This window comes from Lagopus leucura, unplaced genomic scaffold, assembly GCF_019238085.1.
Source record: "Lagopus leucura isolate 7727_CA_CO unplaced genomic scaffold, USGS_WTPT01 Super-Scaffold_100015, whole genome shotgun sequence".
Taxonomy (NCBI): Eukaryota; Metazoa; Chordata; class Aves; order Galliformes; family Phasianidae; genus Lagopus; species Lagopus leucura.
Genome location: NW_024962269.1, coordinates 1,207,853 through 1,227,410, shown reverse-complemented (window position 1 = coordinate 1,227,410; position 19,558 = coordinate 1,207,853). Strand labels below are relative to the sequence as shown.

Genomic DNA, 19,558 nt, shown 5'->3' with positions numbered 1-19,558 from the left:
TTTAGATAGTCACCACCATTTCAGCAGATCTGATTTGCTTATGTAGGGAGCAGACAATCCAGAAATACTTACACTGAACTGGGCTAGAATGCAATCAAGGCAGACAGCTGAAAGAGAAGGAGTACCAAAGGAGAGTGGAAAAAGGACCACTGAAGATTTTCCAGCGAAGCAGTGTTCATGAGCCAACAAATTCACTTTTCTCCTCAGACGCTATGGGTATAACATTTGTGCAAGTCAGAGCCAAGTAATCAGCTAGGCTCCTTTCCCATTTAGATGTACACACCACTCCTGGGTGTCCCCCCACCACAGGGACACATAAGCACTGAGTGCATTTCCCCGTGCTGCAGATAGCTAACATGGTACAACAAAACCTCGTAGAATCAGTTTGAAGAGGAAAAAATGTCACAGTCTGAATGTCAGCTATATATGAAAATTTCTGAGTGCCTTTTGGTAGCAGAGCCATTGCCAAATCAAAATAGCTTGCTTCACACTGCTCCCAGCTGTTAATAACTTATTATCTCCCAATTGCTAAGCAGCCTGCAAACAATGACCCTGTCATCTTCTCAATCATCAGAACACCTTCTCAAAAACAGTGTTATTTACCCCTTTCAGCCCAGAGAGCACTGACCTCAAGGACTGACTCACAAAAATATTGACCTCACCCAAACACTTGGGAACAGAGTGGCCTCATTTCATGTTCCTTCTCGTCATGTCAGTGCATTGTTCCACAAGAAAATCTACACAGATCAGAGGATGTGAGATGACAGCTGAGGGAAGGCAGACAGACTCTCTTCACTGAGGGTCTTTTATGCAGATACTGACTCTCAGTAGTCTTTAAGTTACTTCTTAAGAGTTGAAACTCTCTCTTTAACAACAACAAAAAGTCTGATGTTCCAGTTTGTCTGGACAGCATCCCCTGCATCTTGTAGCTCCAAGGAGCCTGCAGAAATGATGACTGAAGCCTTCACAGCCAATCAAAAGCTGAGACAGTTAATATTTCCAATACTGCTTGGCACTCTGGAGTCCAAAAGTCCCTGGCCAACAGCATCAGTATGTGAGGGACATCTCCTGGGTATCTAAAATATTACCTCTTGTGCAAAGCAAGATGCCAGAGAGCACACTCCATCCTCCAACTATCATGACAGTGTCAACATCACCCCTGTTGAGCAACTGTTTCCAGGACCCTTCATTTCCACCAGCCTCTGTATGTCCTCACAGTGACAGTGACAGATCCACTGTGCCCTACACAAACTGGATCAATGTATGCTTTTATCATTTTTATCTCAAAGTAGGAAACAATGTTATGAACAACGGTGGTTCAAATTCAGGAAGATCATTAAATTCTCCCCTTCTACTACATTTCAAGATCAACTCTGGATGGACCTGAGCATGGATACAGGGAATCCTGGCTACTACCTCTGTAATTCCTGTATCTGTGTAACAGTTATCTTGAAGCAAATTCAAATAGCTAAGCAAAGAGGGCATAAAGCAGATGCCCAACAACTCTTCCCAGTACAAAAAAAAGCCTCACAGTTCCTTTTTTGCCACTGACTACATAATCAAGGAAGAATTGCCATCTGCACAAAGAACAATTTACTGGGTCTAAAAATGAGTCAAAGTACATGTGAATATACAGTATAATCAATTGAAATCTTTGAAACACAAGTCAGGATTCAAGTCTGGGACAACCTTTCTCTTACTTTCTAACACTTAAAAAAAGCCCAACAACTTCACACCAAGAACGTTAGTCCTCAATCCCACATGGCATATTAAATTAGTTGTAGTTCTGTCTCATCTTTACTGCAGAAAGCAAATCAGACATGTATGTTACTGCTTGTCATCACTCACATTTTAATATTGGCACTGCAAAATGATATACACAGTAATTTGATCATTACAAACTCGTAATTCTGTCTTTGGAGTAAGTTTCTTTGTTATGGGACAAGAAACTCCACTGAATTTTAAACTGAAGAATTAATCATTAGCTAACACCTGATGGTAGAAGATCCCAATCTGAATTACAGGCCTAAAAACTTCAGCTTGAAAAGCCCGATTTTAACTGTTCTTCAGCAGCAGCCATTCTCACAGAGAATTTCCCCATACTAAACTGCTAACTTCATTTACTTCATGTTACAGCACAGATTTAATTTTTTTGCAAATACTTGCAAATTCTTCTCCCATCTGCTCTGTAGAACTGCCCACAGCAGCTCTAGGTAACTATTTCTTTCATCCAAATGGACATGCTATCATTAATTCTTAATTGGTTTCTAGGCACCCAGCCCAGTGAATACAGACTGAACTCTCTTCTCTGCATTCATTACTTAGTGAACTTCAGGAACCGTAGCGTATGATAAGTATGACATAGGAAATGCAAAAGGATGCAGGTTAGCTGTGGTCCATACTACAGTGATAACCCAGTTCCTGTAAGTTCAGACACCAAGCATGGGAAAGAACTTAAAACACTACAAACTTAAGCACTGGGAATTTATATTTGGGTTTTGGTCAGCAACTTGTGCAACACATCAGAATTCCTGTTTCAGTTCTAGGTAATGTTTTTGTGTGTGGAGATTATGCACTGAAACGTTATTTTTTTTAACTGTCGTACACTGAGAGAGGCAGCAAAGCCTGCATGTAACCTGATGTAGAACATTACTGATTTGATTCTGCTACATTGAGATTCAGCCCTGCAAGGAATTCTTCACAGCACGATCTGTTTAATAGATCCGTTAGGGATTCATTGATATCTTTGTTGAAAACAGAGTCAAAGTTTCCATTCACACAGGCTTCATTTCCATTTTCCAGTTGAAAATTACTCATCAAATCCTGTATCCACTTAAGATCCTCAGAAAGCTCTTGACTGAGAGATTCGTACTGACTCTGCAGAGCAGCATATTTCCCAGTTATGACTGTAAGACTGGCTCCTACAGCCTTGATATCATCTTGCAGATGTCTTTTCAGGGATTCAGTTTTGCGGAATTCATACTTGAGCTGAGACAGCTTATGCCTCACGCTTTCATTTTCTTCTTTATACCAAGCTTCTTTTTCATTATAAATGGAAACCAGAGCATCAATGTCCTCCTGCAAAGAGTCGTGGGACGCAGCCAAAGCGCTGACCTCTCGTTCCATAAATGAAATGTCTTCTACTACCTGGGCAAAGCGCTCAAAGTTGATGTAGGTGTTATTAGGAGGCATACTTGAATGGCATTTTATGGTGTACTCTCTCAGTCGTTTTGTCTTGAGCTGTGTGTTCTCAGCCTTCTTGTTTTCTTCAACTTTTGTTTCTTCCTTCAGCTGGTGAGTCTTCAGATAGAGGAACCAACATTACTGGACATTTACAAGACAGTGCAGTAATTCAAACTCTACACAAAGGATGCAGCCTGAATTTCCAATCTGTGGGAGATTCTTTTCTCCCACAGATTTTCCTTCACACATTCAATTAAAAAAAAAAAAAACGCAATAAAACGACAGGAAAAAATGAATGTAGTAAGCAATGTGCATTCATTCCAGTGTGGTAAGTTGAAGACCAGGGCCTCAGTTTCTTTTGTTGTTAATTTTTTAATCAGTCATTCTCAAAAATATCAATATTTGTAAGAGGAAAAACAACAGTCCTGAAAAGAGTCCACTCAGTGCTTTTTGCAGTGCGGAGCAAAAACTGGATCACTGTGCATGCTGAGATTATCCTGAGGTATTTTCTATATTTTCTATATTTATGCATCCACAAACACAAGCAACATTTATGATGAAAAAATCCATTCAGACACAAAAGTCAGCACATCAACACATGTGGTACACACAGTTACATTCTGAGGTAAATTATATTTCCACACTGGCTGTGATCAACTCCCAAATCAAGAAAGCACTGTATCTGAGATATAGTGCTTATCATGCAAGCAGAGAAGGATGAAGAAATGCAAAGCACAGTCTAATGTAGGACACTGTACATGCAACAAACATCAAAGCTTTGTTCTCCTCTTTTTGACAACCATGATAATAAAAAGTCATGATTAAGGTTCGCAGAAATCCCAAGATTCAGTCAGAACCCAACCAATTTCCTCCCAGTACATCTCCTCTTTCAGATGTCAATGGTCTCTAACTACACAGAGGTCAGATTTCCAATTAACACATCAATAAGAGTGAGAACATTATCTCTGCTCGGCCCACAGCAAAAAAGCAAGATCTCCCTTTTTATTTGGTCTTACCGTTATCCATGGATGAGACAGAGCTTCTTGAATTGTAAGACGTTTCCTAAAAAAAAAACCACAAAAAAAAGAAACACAAAAAGTACAGATTTGAGAGAGAAATACCTTGCATACAAGTCCATTAGTCTTCTCTTTGCCTTTGTATAAGCAGTAAAGTATTTATCAAGTTAACTTCAGGCCTAATACTGAAATTCAGGATTATGCTTTTCCACAAGGCATGCTGTTTGTGTGTTTGCCTGTAAGAAGTTGTCCCCATCCCAATTTTAATGCTTTCCTGTCTGAAATCTTTATTTTTGTGTACCCTCTTATAAGAAGTGATAAAAGATTATTCATCCTACAGGCTTAGAGAATAAATTATTTCTATATACCTTTAACATCACTGTGTCTGAATCTTGGTATATAATGTTAATTATATCAAAAGTGTCTTCTAGAGTGCAACAGGACATCATTCCTGCCATGTCCTGAAAACAGAATTTGAGAGGAATACTTCAAATCTTATCCAACATAACTGATCCTAACTTCTTCCTGCAGTGTGCAGCTCAGTGAACAGCACCCTATCACCATTCAGAATCAAAGGCAGAACCACCACATTGCTCTATAACACGTGACAAATATCAATGTGCCTGACTTGTCTTTTTTATAAGGAGGTTGCTGGACCTGCACTAGCCTCTCATCAAACCCCACCTACTCTAACCTATTCTAAGACTGCTGCAATTCCTTGGGGCTTGACCCAACAGCTTGCCTCTTTCTAATATCCTTCTTTTCTCCTATTGAAGCCACTAGAAAGAACTGCAACAGCCTGACTTCCCTCTGGGATGAACAGAGTTAAGGGGAAGGAGATGCTACTTCTATGTGCACTTTATTAAAAGAAACACTTTTAAAAGACTGTGGTTCCCAAGGACTGAGAATAAAGCTCTGAATAGCTGTCATGCAAATCCTGGGTGATTGCAGTGGATGCATAGAGACATAAAGAACAATTCCAGTAGGAGCAGATGTAAAAACAAAATGTTCTTGGACCACAGGGAACGTTTTACAGGATTGTGTCATGTCCTTGCAGGCAGTTCACAGCAGATTGAAATACTGGAGTGGTAGTTACCTAGAACTAAAGATTTTGCATACCATTTTCAGCCCTTCACCAACACATTGTTGTACCACTTTCACTTTGGAGAAAATGCAGTCATGAAATTGAAATTTAACACAGGAGATTTCAGTTCCTTTTGTTAGAGTTTGTGGATGCTGTGATTCACTGTGGGCACAGCAGCAGAACTCTGCCTACCATCTTGCTCTTGAATGGCAACACACACTGCAGGGAAGGCTTTGCAGATTGCTCTGCAGGCTGTTTCACCAGATTTATCTAAAACACCGATGAACGACTCTGAGCTTTCGCTTACCGTGTGTCTTTCACCAGCAGTTTCCGAATAAAATCTTTTGCTAGGTCGCTGGTATTGCTGAAAAATTCTTCATCAAATTCATAATTCACAGCTGTGATGTTAGCGAGCGTTTCTTGTTTAGTTTCTCCAAGGAAAGGTGATGCACCACTAAGCCTAGATGAGCCATAAAAAAGAATCAATTGGAAATAGGTCCCCTATTTGTGGATCTCTGTATTGTAGCAGCCACAACACTTGGGAAATAACAGGTCCAGCATCTGTGGTTCTGAATCAGTCTCATTCTGAAAGTCTCTAGGGCAGCACTGAGTGCTCAGACAGACATGCACAGATTCTCCCATTCTGAGTATCTCACTGAAGTCACAGTTTGTCAAAATAGGAAAAGCTTCAGCTGAGGAGAGCATCTGTGGCTATGACTCCACAAACACTACCAGCCAGAAAGCTTCTGTCAGGTCAAGCAGATAAATTTGTATTTCCATTCATTTTCATCAGGTAGAAAAAATCCTGCCTGCAATTTTCTGTCTGCAAAGTTACCGACAAGTTCCCTGTGCAGTAAGTGCAGCCAGGAGATGTTTCTCAGATGGCATCACAATACAGTGCGTGACCAGAAATCAGGGGCGGCCTTGCTAGGGGTCAGCCCTGCATGGAGGAATGGGCACACAGCTCATCAAAAGAAATTCACTATGGAACTTCAGTTGAGGTAGAATCCAACCGTTTCTGATCAATGTAAGATTGCATTCTCTTGGCACTTTCCTCCAACCGTATGGACGTAATAGAGGTATCATAATAAAACAGCATTCAGTAAGCTTTATTTAGACAGAAAAAGCTTTCATTTTGATTTGTCTACTTTGCCTCTCTCAGCTGTGACTTGACAACTTTCATCTGTAATGACTATTTACCTTTTCTCCACAGAATTCAAAGGTTCACTGCAGACTCTTCCTACCCTGCCCTCCACTCCCCTCAACATGAAGGGATGCAAGCCCGGTTTACAGGAAATATTATTTATAATGAGGAAATTTATTTCATTCCTGTTTAAAGTTGCCTGGACTATTATGCTCATCTCCTGTGCCTTGTTTTGATAGCAAAGCTTCACGATGCAGCAGGCTCAAAATAGGATTGCAGCAAACTCCTGTGATCTAAAGTGAGTGTTTGAATAGAAAACTGCTATACAGATCTTTTATTTTGTCTTTACTTTCACTATCAATTTGACTGAGGATTCAGAGGTAAGCAGAAGAAGACACATGACCACGTGTGTCATTCAGCCCAGTCCCCAGCTACCACAGCTTCACTCACAGAATAAGCATTTGAGCACAGAAAGTTTTCTCTTCTGCTTTAATCATATAATGACACTGACGTTGCTGACACAGTAAGGCAACACAAATGAAGTTCTCCAGCTGTTTTTGATGCCGTAAAGTCTGCCCCATAGGCACAATGAATCTCATTTCTTAACAGGTTCTCCACCCTCCCTCTTAAGCTTTGCTCTGTTTCAGTTAGTCAAAAAGAAGGTGACAAGAAGACTGCTTTCATAAACCACAGGAAACTTGTGAAAGAAGCAGTTCCACAAATTGTCAAGCTCCATCTTAAAACTATCTCAACTGCTTGTTTCCAGTATGTCAATAGAATCTCATTTATTGGAGTTTACATGCTTTTCTCATGAGCATTTTTTTCTTGTGCTTACTGACTGTGGTGATGTTCCCAGCCAGCCTTTGCCTCTCTACCTTTAAGAAGCCCTTTTTAATGCTGCAAGATGAGTTCTCTGCTTCCTGGATCAACCATCTCTGCTCCTGTTTCAGCTTAAATTCGTCTTTTTTAATATGGGTGACCATATTTATATAAACTAAAATGCTACCTTTACAAGCAGTTTCAAACTCCTCTGTTTTCACCAGAAATAACTCTGCTTGTAAATGCTGCTGTTAGATACTTTATGTATCTATTCTCTCCACACACTGGTAATTCAACTATTCTACGCCCAACCAACAGGCTTGGGCTTTTCTATCCTCTATCACACTGTACTGATGAGATCTCATAGGAAGCTGAAATGCCCAACATCTTCAGAGCCATTTGTTCTTCATCTGGTCATAATGGCCCTCTCAATTTTTTTAATGCCTTATTTTAAAATTTGAGAAAGCTGAGGAATAAGTTTTTCCATTAGAGGATGTGTGTGCAGCTCCTTTCTTGCTTGACTGAAGGAAAAGCTGCTCTGTAGCAGTGCATTAGAGCTTTAGGAGCACTTCTATACTAATGAATGTATAGTTTGTACTCACAGTATGTAGGTGATGACTCCTATGCTCCTGAAAAACAAAGGAGATTAATTGCAAAGCTTCTGCACTATCTATATTCTTTTCTTTTCAACATAAACAATACAGAAATGGTTACAGTATTGCAATACGGGCAGGAAAGCTCTCACTGTTTCAGATAAAAGTCGTTATCTAAAGCTAGTTTTAATGAAAATGTGAATTTTACACCAATACTCATATTTTGTGGATATTTGAAATGACTTATTTCTATGCTGGGAGATATTTACCACAGTACCTACCAGAAATACACAGAAACAGTAGGAAGGGTATTTTATTTGGGGTGACTTCTTTTGGCTGCATTCTCAGCAGACCAGATTAGTACGCAGGTCTACTCTGCATGCAGTGCTCTTATAAATAAAGCTGTCACAGGCACTGCAGGAACATGTTTTCCTTTGAGAATGCTCCTCCGCAGCGGACAGTGGCAAAATATTAACTCTGTAATGGCCATTATTCAAGTTTTTCACTGTAATTTTGAAGAAGTTAACCACTTCTTTTACCTTTTCAATAAAAGTAATCAGTAAAAGATGGAATGACAGAACAAAGAATATGTAATCATTAGACTTCAGTTTGTTTTGAGATTCCCTTCAGAGAACAGTGGGAAAAATTGTCAGGAGAGCAACCTGGAAAAGAAGTTAGAAGCTTACCACATATCTGCAGCCAGCCCCAGTGGTTCATAGTTCACTATTTCTGGAGCTATAGAAGATATCAGGAAAAAAAAAAAAGAAAGTGGATGGGAACAGAAAAAGACCAAAAAACAGACAACTGCTATCCATGAGAAATCGTATTATAAGAAAAAATTTCTTATTGCAAAGCATCCCCATGTAAGACAGCATGCAAGGGAAAAGACCAAGGTAAGATACTGAGACAAAAAAAAGGTGTCTCTAGCAGCACTGAAATCATCTCAGGTCATGGAACAGACGTGCTTAAATGCAACATGAATTACAATTCTCTTCCCCACCACAACCCCCAAAACTCAAAATAAAACAAATAGGAAGTAGAGAGACAAATTAGAATGATGATCAGTAAGCAATAACAATAAAATCAAGTGGAAAAATGAAGGGGAGAAACAATGGGAGGCAGTTTGACTAGAAAGAAATAAAAGAGGAACCTGTGCAATTGTGCAGCAACGCACACAGATTACTTGACCCAGGCAACAGGGAGAAAATTATAGAAAATTATAACTTGTATTGCAGTGTTTCACAACCTCAGCCTTGAATTTGTGTCTCTAAACATTTATTTGGCAACAACTGACTCCCACAAGAGTAGCCCATCAGGCATACAGAAAGCCTAATGCAGAAAAATATAGCAGATTTCTAGATTTAGGTCACCTTGATACAAACTGGTCACTCACCTACGAATTCTGGAGTTCCAAAAATGTTTTTAAATTCAACTCCATCTTCTATTTTGTGAGCCAGGCCAAAATCAATGAGTTTAATGTGTGGAATAGGAATATTCTTGTCAAGAAGCATAATGTTTTCAGGCTAAAAATAACAAAAGATAGATATTTGTTGTTATATTATCTTAGAAAACAACAGATCTACATCTCCAGTTCTCAAATTTTTTCCTTCCCATATACAACACTGTAGAACAAGAAACACGTGTCCTTTCTTAATCATACACAATTCACTCTTTTGGTAAAGGGATGACATCTCCTAACGTTTGACATCAATGAACAGATCAGAATTTTGCAACAGGAAAACAAAACTGATAATACAATAAAAATAAAAATAATAAAATAATACATTCTTCCTCTTGCAGTTTTTATTCTCATCTCAAGCAAAATCTTTCTATCTTCACATTAAGCCCATCTTAATGATGAGTGCTGCCAGGATAGAAGCAACGTATCCTTGTTTCCACACTACTGTATTTAGTTCCCTAATCTGATAAGATATGTAACGATATTATTATCCCAGCAGCATTGTGATGTAACATGAAGTGGCTCTGTGGTGCATCTTGTCCTCTGTTAAATCAGAAAATACTTCCTCATCCTGAAAGGCCTCCTAGGAAGATGCCAGGCCCTGATGCCCTGGATTTGCCACTGTTGTAACATCAGTGGCTACTTAACAGCTAGAGGGCAGCTGAAGCAGTGCAACTACCTAGTACAAAGACAGCATGCACTTGCTCAATCCTGAAGGAGAGCTACACAACTGAGTATTTTGCTGAACTGTTCTTGGAACGTACACTGAGAAATCCCATTATTTCTGCCCAGCTGTAACTAATGTACCATAACCTGCTGGACAGTGTCTTAGTGTACAGCTCTTAACATATCTGAACCTACTTAGGGAAGGTAAATAATCTTTTTTCTGGAACTAAATTCACACCTGCAACAAGAAGACCCAGAAAGATCTACAGGATTTGCTGCCTGAATAATCCTTAAAATGGAAAATGTAGAGATTAGTGGTCCTATATCATGTATGACAACAAGCCATTAGAAGAACATGCAGCATTTCTTACAGATTCACAGGGCAAGGCCCTGAGCCAAAGCTAGAATAACTTTGATATTAGACCTATCTTTACCTCAGTCATAGACTCCTTACTCTTTGCCAAATGCAATGGATATTACTTTTCTTTTTTCCAATTATGTTTCTCAGCATTCGTTGCTCCTTGTACTTATTTCACAGGTTTCAGAATAAACTGCAGATTCAATTATCTCTGATGAAGAGCTTCATTGCATTAATTTTTCATAACTCAATCATAAGCTCAAGAGCAATGGTGAGACAATCTGATTCACTGCTGGCAGCTGCCTGGCCTTTTCAAAGCAGATCCTAAGGTGGAAGTGTCTCCTGCTAACACACACACACTCACTCAGAGCTGTACTGGGAAAGAAAGCGTATGAATAATTTATTGTCATAGGCTATTTTAGCCTCTGGCTAACAAGTCTGGTTTTCTTCCATGGATCTAGGGCGTACGTGTTCCCTGCAGATACATGATGTAAGTTTGGAGCACGCAGGACAGACTGAAACGGCAAGAAGTCACAGCCACAGCCCTGCACTGCTTTATTCCTTAAGGTGTGTAAGACACTGCAGCTCCACTGAAATTGATGCAGCCTTGATCAGTGATGAGATAAATATCAATTTTCTTCCATCTGATCAGATCACTGCTTAAAAAAATATATGCCTAATTTAACACTGGTAAAACCCCAGGAAACAGTCCTATTAAATCCAATAGACTTAATCTGTGAATTTGTTTTAGATAACTTGATATCCTCCATCAGTGAAATGATTCCCCACTTATCTTTTCTTATTTCTATTCTGCTTTTTTTCTGTAACATCGCCACTGACCACCTGACGTCACTAACATTACATCCCAAAAAAGGTACAGTCATCAAAAATTATCAATAACAGTAACTAAATCAGCTTCTTCACCTTTAAATCAAAGTGAGCAATTTTCTTAGAGTGGAGGTAATTCACACCATCCAAAATCTGCTTGATGAATCTGGTTGCTTCCTCCTCACTCAAAGATTCCTTCTGTGCCAGGAAGTCAAAAAGTTCTCCTCCAGACACCCTGCAAAACACACCAGGAAACTTCCCGTTATCAACTGCGCTCTAGGACATAAAATAAACGTAATCAAAGAAAATTGAAGTAGCTGAACACTTCCATATAGTGAGTAAAGGCCACCTTCACCGACAATCTGGAGCTCTGTGCTCTGGCCTAAGGTGCCAAAACTGCTTTTAGCTCCCAAAACTGCTTTTAGCTCCCTCCCCTCCAAAGGAAGGATTATCTTTCCCTAATGCATTGATGCTGCAAGGTTTGATTCATCAAGAGTTATGAAGGTCCAAAAAGAGGTGCGCTGTCTGATAAACCCACAGACATGTTGTAACAGGAAGGCTTCGATGTTAACTATTCCAACTGCAGTTTTCCAACATTTTCACTTTGGACAAGACACGGGAAACAGAGAAAACTGCAATAGCCAGCAACTGCTGAATAGTTGCTTACCAGCTGCCACCAGTAACATGAAGCAATGAAATCGGGCAGCAAACTTTTGTCTTCTTTCCAGAACAGCCATTACAGTGGCTGTAGAACCAATACAAATTCTTGCCTGACATACACTGACAGGAAAGCATTCGTTTTGTGCTAATAAACAAGCAGATTGCAGCAGCCTGGAAGGTACCCAAAATTGTTGTTTCCAACCAAGGGAATGTTACAAGTTAATATGAGTCCTCAAAAATGAAATTCCATATGTATTTAGTACATACAACTATTTCTTTTGTCTCATATCGAGAGCCCTCAGTGCTACTTTTTCCATACATCACGAAAGAGGATTATCTTGGTAATGAATTGTGCACTGTTTGCAGTTGTTATTCACATTTACACTTACATTTCTTGCCTTCAGTTCACACTCATTGATAATCTATCATAATCCAATTTTTCTCCTGGCGGTTATTTCTCAAAATGGTTGTTTTCTCTTGGGCTGAGATGTACCACTTACCTGTGCTCAGCACTCCAAGCTCAAGAGCAAGACTTGAACAGTCCAAGAGTAAATCAGGAAAATAGATTTTCGGCCCTGTTGTCTAATGAGATAGCAGTAAAAGAACTCGCAGGTTCAAGTGCTTTGAGTTAACTGAGTGCTGTGACTCACAGGCAAGTCAGATCACACTGCCTGTGCACTGCAGAGGTCTTTTAGGCAATCCATCATTCCTCTGACCCCAGGCTCCTTTCTAACACTGGTGGTGACAATGATTCCCTACTCTGCCTCATGCCAAGGAAACTACTGTGAATGGTCACAAAAAATGCAAGAAGTCAATTGCAAACAAGAACCCCGTGTCAAATGCCAGTTTTTGGCTCATTTCTTAGCTCTCACTGATGCTGTGGGTGACAGCATATGACACCATTCTGTTCTGAAGGCACTGATTTACACAGTGCCTAATGACCTGCCTGCCAGTTATGGGACATTTTTCCACAGTTTCCACATTGGCAAGAAACTTTCTATGCAACATGAGGCAGGACATTTCACCTGCAGAAGTCCCTTGGTCTGTAATCGTTGCTGCTAAGTGGCTGGCAAACAAAAATAAAGGACTCAAGAATATGGTGCAATAGCTGCTCCAAAAGTAATGCCTCCTGTTTTATTATATTGGCCCATAACATCAGAGGTGGATGTTGGTAGCATGGCAGTAGAATTTAGACCTTCTCCCAAATATTCCAGGATTACTTCCAGAGTGATCTACATACTTACTCCTACTAACTTTCTGTACAATTTACTCAAACCTCATATTAATGAGAAATCATCACATCTCTTCTACTGAGTTTTCCTTTAGATTGGTCTCTTAAGATCTCTGCAGCTCAGGCTAAGTCTTAGACTTTACTACAAGACACTGGAGATGTATGCTGAGCTCTGATATTCAGAAACCAAAACGCTCGTGTTTGTTTTAAGGAATAGCCTTTTGCTGGTGAAGTAGCAATGGGAATTCAGACACTCTGAATCTTTTTTTTTTAATTTTCCTTATTTGTTCTCCTGTAGTGTTTCGTACCTTGAAAGTTCCCTCTGCTAAATTTTCTGGCATTCCTTTGTACATACATTCTCTGACATCCTCAGTACAGTCCTCTGTGCCAAGGGAATGCAAAGGGAATGCCTTTCATAAAGTGCCGTGGGATCTGTGCTCTCCTTAAGCAGTATCTTCTTTTGCAAGTGCTGGTGGAGAGAAGGCTGAGCTGAAACGTTGTCAGGCCCTTTCAGACAGAACTTATTACTAATTCTCATTAAAAAGCCCGCCACGAGAAGCTTCTGCAGCGCAAAGGGAGAGAGAGTAGAGTGCCTGCATGGTTACATTCCAGAAGGGTAGCAGAAAGTATCCCAGTGCAGCTGGCTTCCTGCTGGCAGGGCCAGACTGCTGCAGGAGGTAACCGCTGGTGTGTACTCTGAATAGAAATAATTAAGGAAATGAGACTTGCCTGCTCTTTGTACACAGATTTCAGCAGAGACTAGCAGATCTCACTTACAGATTCCTTTAATAACTTGTCGCAGCTGCAATCATTTTTTAGCTACCTAACCCTACTACCACTTGGAATGCAGACAATGTTCTCTGGCTCCTGAAATGCACAGAGTAAAACAAAAGCAGTAAAAAACTCATAGCTCCACTGCAGGTCACGTTTGAACATCCAGACAAGTGTGTTTTCCAAATCAACACCACAAATGAAAGAGGGAGTGCTCCCTTCTTGGGGGACTTCATCTTACAAAAAATCCCTCCTTCTGGTCTCATCTCTTTATCTCTTATCACGTCACCTTTCTTTCCAAGGAAAAGAAAGAAGCAAGTGGATGACACTTTGCTCTTCCTGCAAAGTCCAATAAACGATAAAGCTGCCTTACTTCTTGGGAACGCTTACTAGTAGAGGAGTCTGGTGTATGAATCAGGGCTGCCTTTAAGCCACTTTCGTTTTGGCAAAGCAGCTCAAGGCAGAAACCAGGCGACAGAGAACAGCAGCAAGGTCACTGAAAGCTGTGGGGAGCGTAACCCTGGGCAGTGTGCACATGGAAGGGCAAACTCTGGGCCTGCCTAGGTGCACATTACAGCAGTGAACTAGGCAGTGCTCTTTCTGCCCCTGAACAAAACAAACAGCATCTGTAGAATCTGTCCCCACATAAAGGGAAGATACCACTGTCAGTGCCAGCACAATCTGATTTGGAGAGGGTGTCCACATTTAAGCCAAAGCCTGTTTTAAACATCCAGGCAGCTTCTTCAATTAATAAGAACACTGGGAATATTCTTTTGAAGCTAAAGTCCACTGCAGCTTGTCGTAAGATTAACTGGCCATGTGCTGAAAATGCTTATCTGAATAAACTGCAGTGAGTATGGGACTGATAACAGTGTGTGAGGAGTAGAAATCATCTGCTTACAGAGAGAATCTATGTAGCTTTATTAGCAATTATCATCATCATCCTCAATTTGTGTGCAGTAGCAGAATGCAGTGGCCTTAATAAGTTCAAAGTACTGTTACACTCAGCCCTCTAAAAATGAAATGATGTGGATGTGGCTTTGGATGTGGCTCTGGGCAGTCTGGTCTGGTGGTTGGCAACCCTGCATACAGCAGGGGGGTTGAAACTAGCTGATCATTGTGGTCCTTTTCAACCAAGGCCATTCCACGATTCTATGATTCTATGAAATAAGCTACTGCCTGACAAGAATACATACAAAATGTACAAGGCCGTGTGAGGACAGGAAGAAGTAGAAGATAATGAAATGGGAGGTTGCTTAGTAGCTGACAATCAAAGAGAGCAAGCTTCTTTCCTGTCTTCTAAAGCAGACTTCTAGTTACAGAGACTAACATTTGGCCATACACACATACTTAACAGATGCTCACCACCACTCACATGCCATCTGCCAGCAGTCACATCAATCTCCAGGCACGCTCCCTGGCCTGAGTGCTGACACTCTTGGAAGACTAGTGGTTATTCATACAGCCTCGTTGTCTGGATTCCATGCACAAGGCCAGGGCAGGTGCTCTGGGGAACAAACAATCTGCATAATGTCAGTCATGGCGTTCCTATAATTCCTGCTTCATACACAAACTGCATAATTTACTAAGTACCTAAAAACTGCTGTAAGTAGAAGACCTCTGGGTTCCTCCTTGTTTACTACAGCTTTAGTTCAGTGCCATGAATTTACAGACAAAGGGTATGTCGCCTTCTGCACAGCTCCTCTAAAACTCAAGGATCTGTACATTAGGTGATATCAAGTCCACTAAAGAACAAAATATAGATCAAAAATGCTGTAAGTGCTGTTTTCCTTTTTTCACTTCATGGCAAATATTCATCCTGCTGGCCAAAATCATACTCCCTGAGCAGCAAAGCTCTCTGTATTACAATAGCCACTTCCATTGCTGGCTATGATGAGTATGTGCATACAGTTCTGGTCCCTGGTTTGTGTGACAGTGTTTAGCTTTCTCCTTAGAACTTTGTGTGTTGGCTGTTCTAGCTCTACAACAGAAACTCTTCATTCTTTGGCAATTAGTCCCTTTTCTGAAAAGCTCTACTTCAGCTTCACCACTGTAAGTTGAGGTGACATAGAGAAAGTGATCGTGTAAACTCTACCCCAGCCCCTTAAGATTAACATCCCTGCGTGTAATCCCCAACACATAATGTCTCTGAAGCACTGTTAAAAATTATGTGACTGCTTCTCAAAATATGGCCAGGCCTGTCTGTCCAAGCCAGGGACTCTGAATCTCAAATCGGGCAGCAGAAACAGGCAGGACATATGTAAAACAAGTTAGATTATAAAACCTTACATTATTAGGCTGTGCTCTGCACCTGTCTAAAATGTTTCATCTCAGTTTGCCATCTCTGAACACATGGGAAGGACAGCAGAGTGTATTGTCTTTGGGATGCAGTATTTCTAGGCTGATGAAACAAACAGCAAAAAGAATTCACACAGGGAATTCCACAGCTATTGGAGAGACCAACAATTTTGATACTACTTCAGATTCTAATCATCTGGCATTTCTCTGCATTGTGAACATGTACTAGCCAGGTTTTCTCACTTCCTTACAGCCAGTGAGAGTACGTATAGACAAAAGGACCAAAGGTGACTCCTTTAAATGCAAAACTCACATCACATCCCAGCCAAGCAAAGGCTCCTTCACCACGTCCATGTAAAAATGATGCCTGACCACATCTCTAGCTTCCCTGGGATGGGCATCTATTCTTACAGGCAGGGACGTGCACAGGTTCTACAGAAAAAGCCACTGTTCTCTCAGCCCAGACAGAGAAGCTACTGCTAGCTGCTTCTGAATCTCTTCTTAAACAGAACAAAGCTACATTTCACAGCCAAATATGCATAATAATCATCCCAAACCAGCAGCCTGGCCACCCAGTGGGCCACAAAGCAAAAATGAGGCTATAATGGCCCACAGAAGTCCAGGTCAGGAGGTACACTTGTCAGCAAGTCCTAGAAGGCAAGAGTTTTTCCCCATCACATTGCAAGAAAAGTTCTTCATTCCCACCCTGCTGCTATTCACTCTGAATAAGGAAAGTTTGGGGATCTCCAAAATTCTTCCCCTACTGCCTCCCCTCTCCCTCCCTTTTTTTTTCCTTGTCTCTTCCAAGTGTCCAAGTGAAGAAAATATGGGTTTAGTAGAACAGCTGAAAATATGGCAAGATTTTTGTGCACTGAAAAGGAAGACTGCAGGAAGTGCAAAAAAAAAAAAAAAAAAAAAAAAGGGGGAGTTCAGTGGCCATTCGTGGTTCCTTAAAGGCTCATGACAGGGCAGCACCACGCACTCTGTTGGCAAACTCTTTTTCTTTTCTTTTCTTTTTTTTTTTTTGAAGCTGACAACAGAACCTGCCTCATTAGCAATGGCCTCAGGTGATTTAAGGTGCACCTATGCCCCCAGGACACATGAATTGACCATGGGGCTGTTCATGAGCATCCTCATCCAGCTCTCCCACCAAGACTTGCGAGGCCCGAAAAGACAACAGCTCCATTTTAACAGTACCCCTGTGCTCTGGCAGCCTCATCCAGCCCCAGAGGAAAGCAAGTCCCTTACTCACAGCTCAAGGATGAGAACCACATCCGTCTTGTTCTCATAGATGTCGTGAAGCTTGATGATGTTGGCATGTAGGGTCTGCTGCAGAATGTCCACCTCCCGTTCTATTTCCTCACGCCTCACCCCTCGACGGCTGGCCCGACTCTGACGCTTTTTAATGAACTTAGCAGCGTACTCCAAACCGGTGCTTATTTCTCTACATTTCTTCACAATTGCAAATTGGCCACTGCAACAAGAAGATAATAGTCTCTTAAGGCTTTCATACAAACCTCTGGTAATATGCAACAGCTTCCTGAATATGCAAAGCTTGATCCTATGGCCCTTCTGAGGTACACTGTTGAAATCACACAGACTTGTTCATGTTTCAGTGATTAAGTTATGGCTCATGTTCAAATTATCCTTTGCTGGATAATAATGAAGGCATTCTAGACTGCAACACAGCACTGGGTGTTCTGAAAAGACATGAGTGCACTGAAGTACTTCCCTTTAGAATAATCTCTCTGAAAAGAATGTAAGGGATTGATGAGCCTTTGAAAATGCAGAATTAGGCCCAAGTAATCAGTTTTCAAAGAAAAGAATAGTTTATTCATGTTTCTATACTTCACTTGATAGTTTGGCTTTAAATTTAACTAGAACAAGTACAGGTATCTCACTGCACTTCAAGGACAGAGAATTTCCCATCATATTAAACAGAAAGCAGTTGTGTTAAAGATTAAAAAAAAAAAAACCAAACACGTAGCTGCCATTTGTTAATAACATTTTCCTGACTTTGTCTCCTAAAGTACAATATTTCACTTCAACTGCAATATTTCCCTTCTGTGTCCTGAAAGGGAAACACCTGGAGGTCAAATGACAAACTCAAACAATAGTAACCCTGCAGGTTGCAGCCTTATGTCAGTGATGTGAGCTTCTCAAGAGAGGCAATTGTTACCAACTCTTCAATAGTAAATAGGGGAATCCACTTTGCTCTCATTTCCATGAACTAGTCTCCCTTCATTGTGCCCTTGAGTGCACTGATGGAACTCAGAGAAGCAAAGCTTCCACAAAGCTGATGTTCCCTCCTTCTTGCTTGTCCTTCTGAAAGTAACTGTAATCAAGCCAAGACATGTCATCTCAAAATTAAGAAAGACGGGAGCTTTGTAGCTAAAGATTAAAATGATACCAGGTCTGTGCAAGACAAGAGTATGGCAGGAAACAGTGACTGTTCAGAGGGTCCTTCTTGCTCATCCATTTGGAGTCAATAACTTCTAGACAAGGACAATTGTGCTGCGTCTGAGGAATGTTTAGATGTTAAGAACTTTACAGCCATACAAACAATGAAAAAAATCATAAGCTATTAACTTGAGCTTGCAGTTAGTTGAACCAGGACATATAAGAGAGCCACTTCTACTTTAAAAGATGGTCTGTAGCTAAAGTAATGGAGGAATTTTGCAGATCTGATTTCTGCCATGAATGCACTGCATATATTCCTTAGCAACCCACTTCCATCCCATCAACAACAGAGGAAATGGCTTTCCTTTCTAACACACCACATGCCTAAGGGTTCTTGTACACCACTTAAAGCATAAAGGTGTCAGTCTTCCTTTGCTGTTACAATAACAGACATAGTAGGATTGCTAGTATTGTACCACGCAGTGTAACAGGCTCTTGTCCCAGCTGATTCTGGAAAGTGGACAAAAATCTCATTTAAAACAGTAATGTGTTTCTTCTTGTGATGGCTCATTTGTAGACTTAAATTAAACACATCTGTGCCTTTTTATGCTTCATTTAAATTTATGAGACTGAAATTATGCAAAGAGCAGTGCATGTACAGATTCAAATATCTACTGGCTCCTCAGGCCGGTTAATGAAGATATTAAAATACTCATCAGTCTGAAACTATGTGAAACTTCTACAGCTTAAGGTTTCATCACAATCTCTAAATATCAAGTAGTCCTTATTAAAATCAAGATAAATATTTTCCATTATTTTCCATATTCATGCTAAATTGCCTCATCTGGAGACACAAACTCTCCAATTCTTAAGTTTTTCTTAGATCTTAAAAAAACTAAACTCAAAAACTGACATATTTTAAGGAAAAAAAAAAAACAAAAAACAAAACAATCAACAACCAAGCTTCCAGCTCAAGTAACAAAAAGAATTAAGAATATCTGGTCTCGACATCAGCTTCAGTCAGTTGAAACAAATGAAGTCAGCTCCT

General features: G+C 40.4%; 1 protein-coding gene across 7 annotated transcripts in view; it reads right to left on the bottom strand.

Moving 5' to 3' along the window:
• Positions 1-1,827: 1,827 nt before the first annotated feature.
• The window catches only part of DAPK2 (death associated protein kinase 2), a 38,294-nt gene continuing 20,563 nt past the window's right edge, over positions 1,828-19,558 (bottom strand). For all 7 annotated transcript variants that reach the window (XM_042876047.1, XM_042876045.1, XM_042876046.1 and 4 more), the window contains 8 exons: positions 17,363-17,584; positions 11,247-11,385; positions 9,233-9,362; positions 8,526-8,574; positions 7,849-7,875; positions 5,591-5,743; positions 4,200-4,245; positions 1,828-3,300 (listed from right to left, as the gene is read on the bottom strand). In XM_042876047.1, coding sequence (XP_042731981.1) covers positions 2,650-3,300; positions 4,200-4,245; positions 5,591-5,743; positions 7,849-7,875; positions 8,526-8,574; positions 9,233-9,362; positions 11,247-11,385; positions 17,363-17,584 — 1,417 coding nt within the window. In that variant the 3' untranslated portion in view covers positions 1,828-2,649. The remainder of the gene's footprint in view (positions 3,301-4,199; positions 4,246-5,590; positions 5,744-7,848; positions 7,876-8,525; positions 8,575-9,232; positions 9,363-11,246; positions 11,386-17,362; positions 17,585-19,558) is intronic.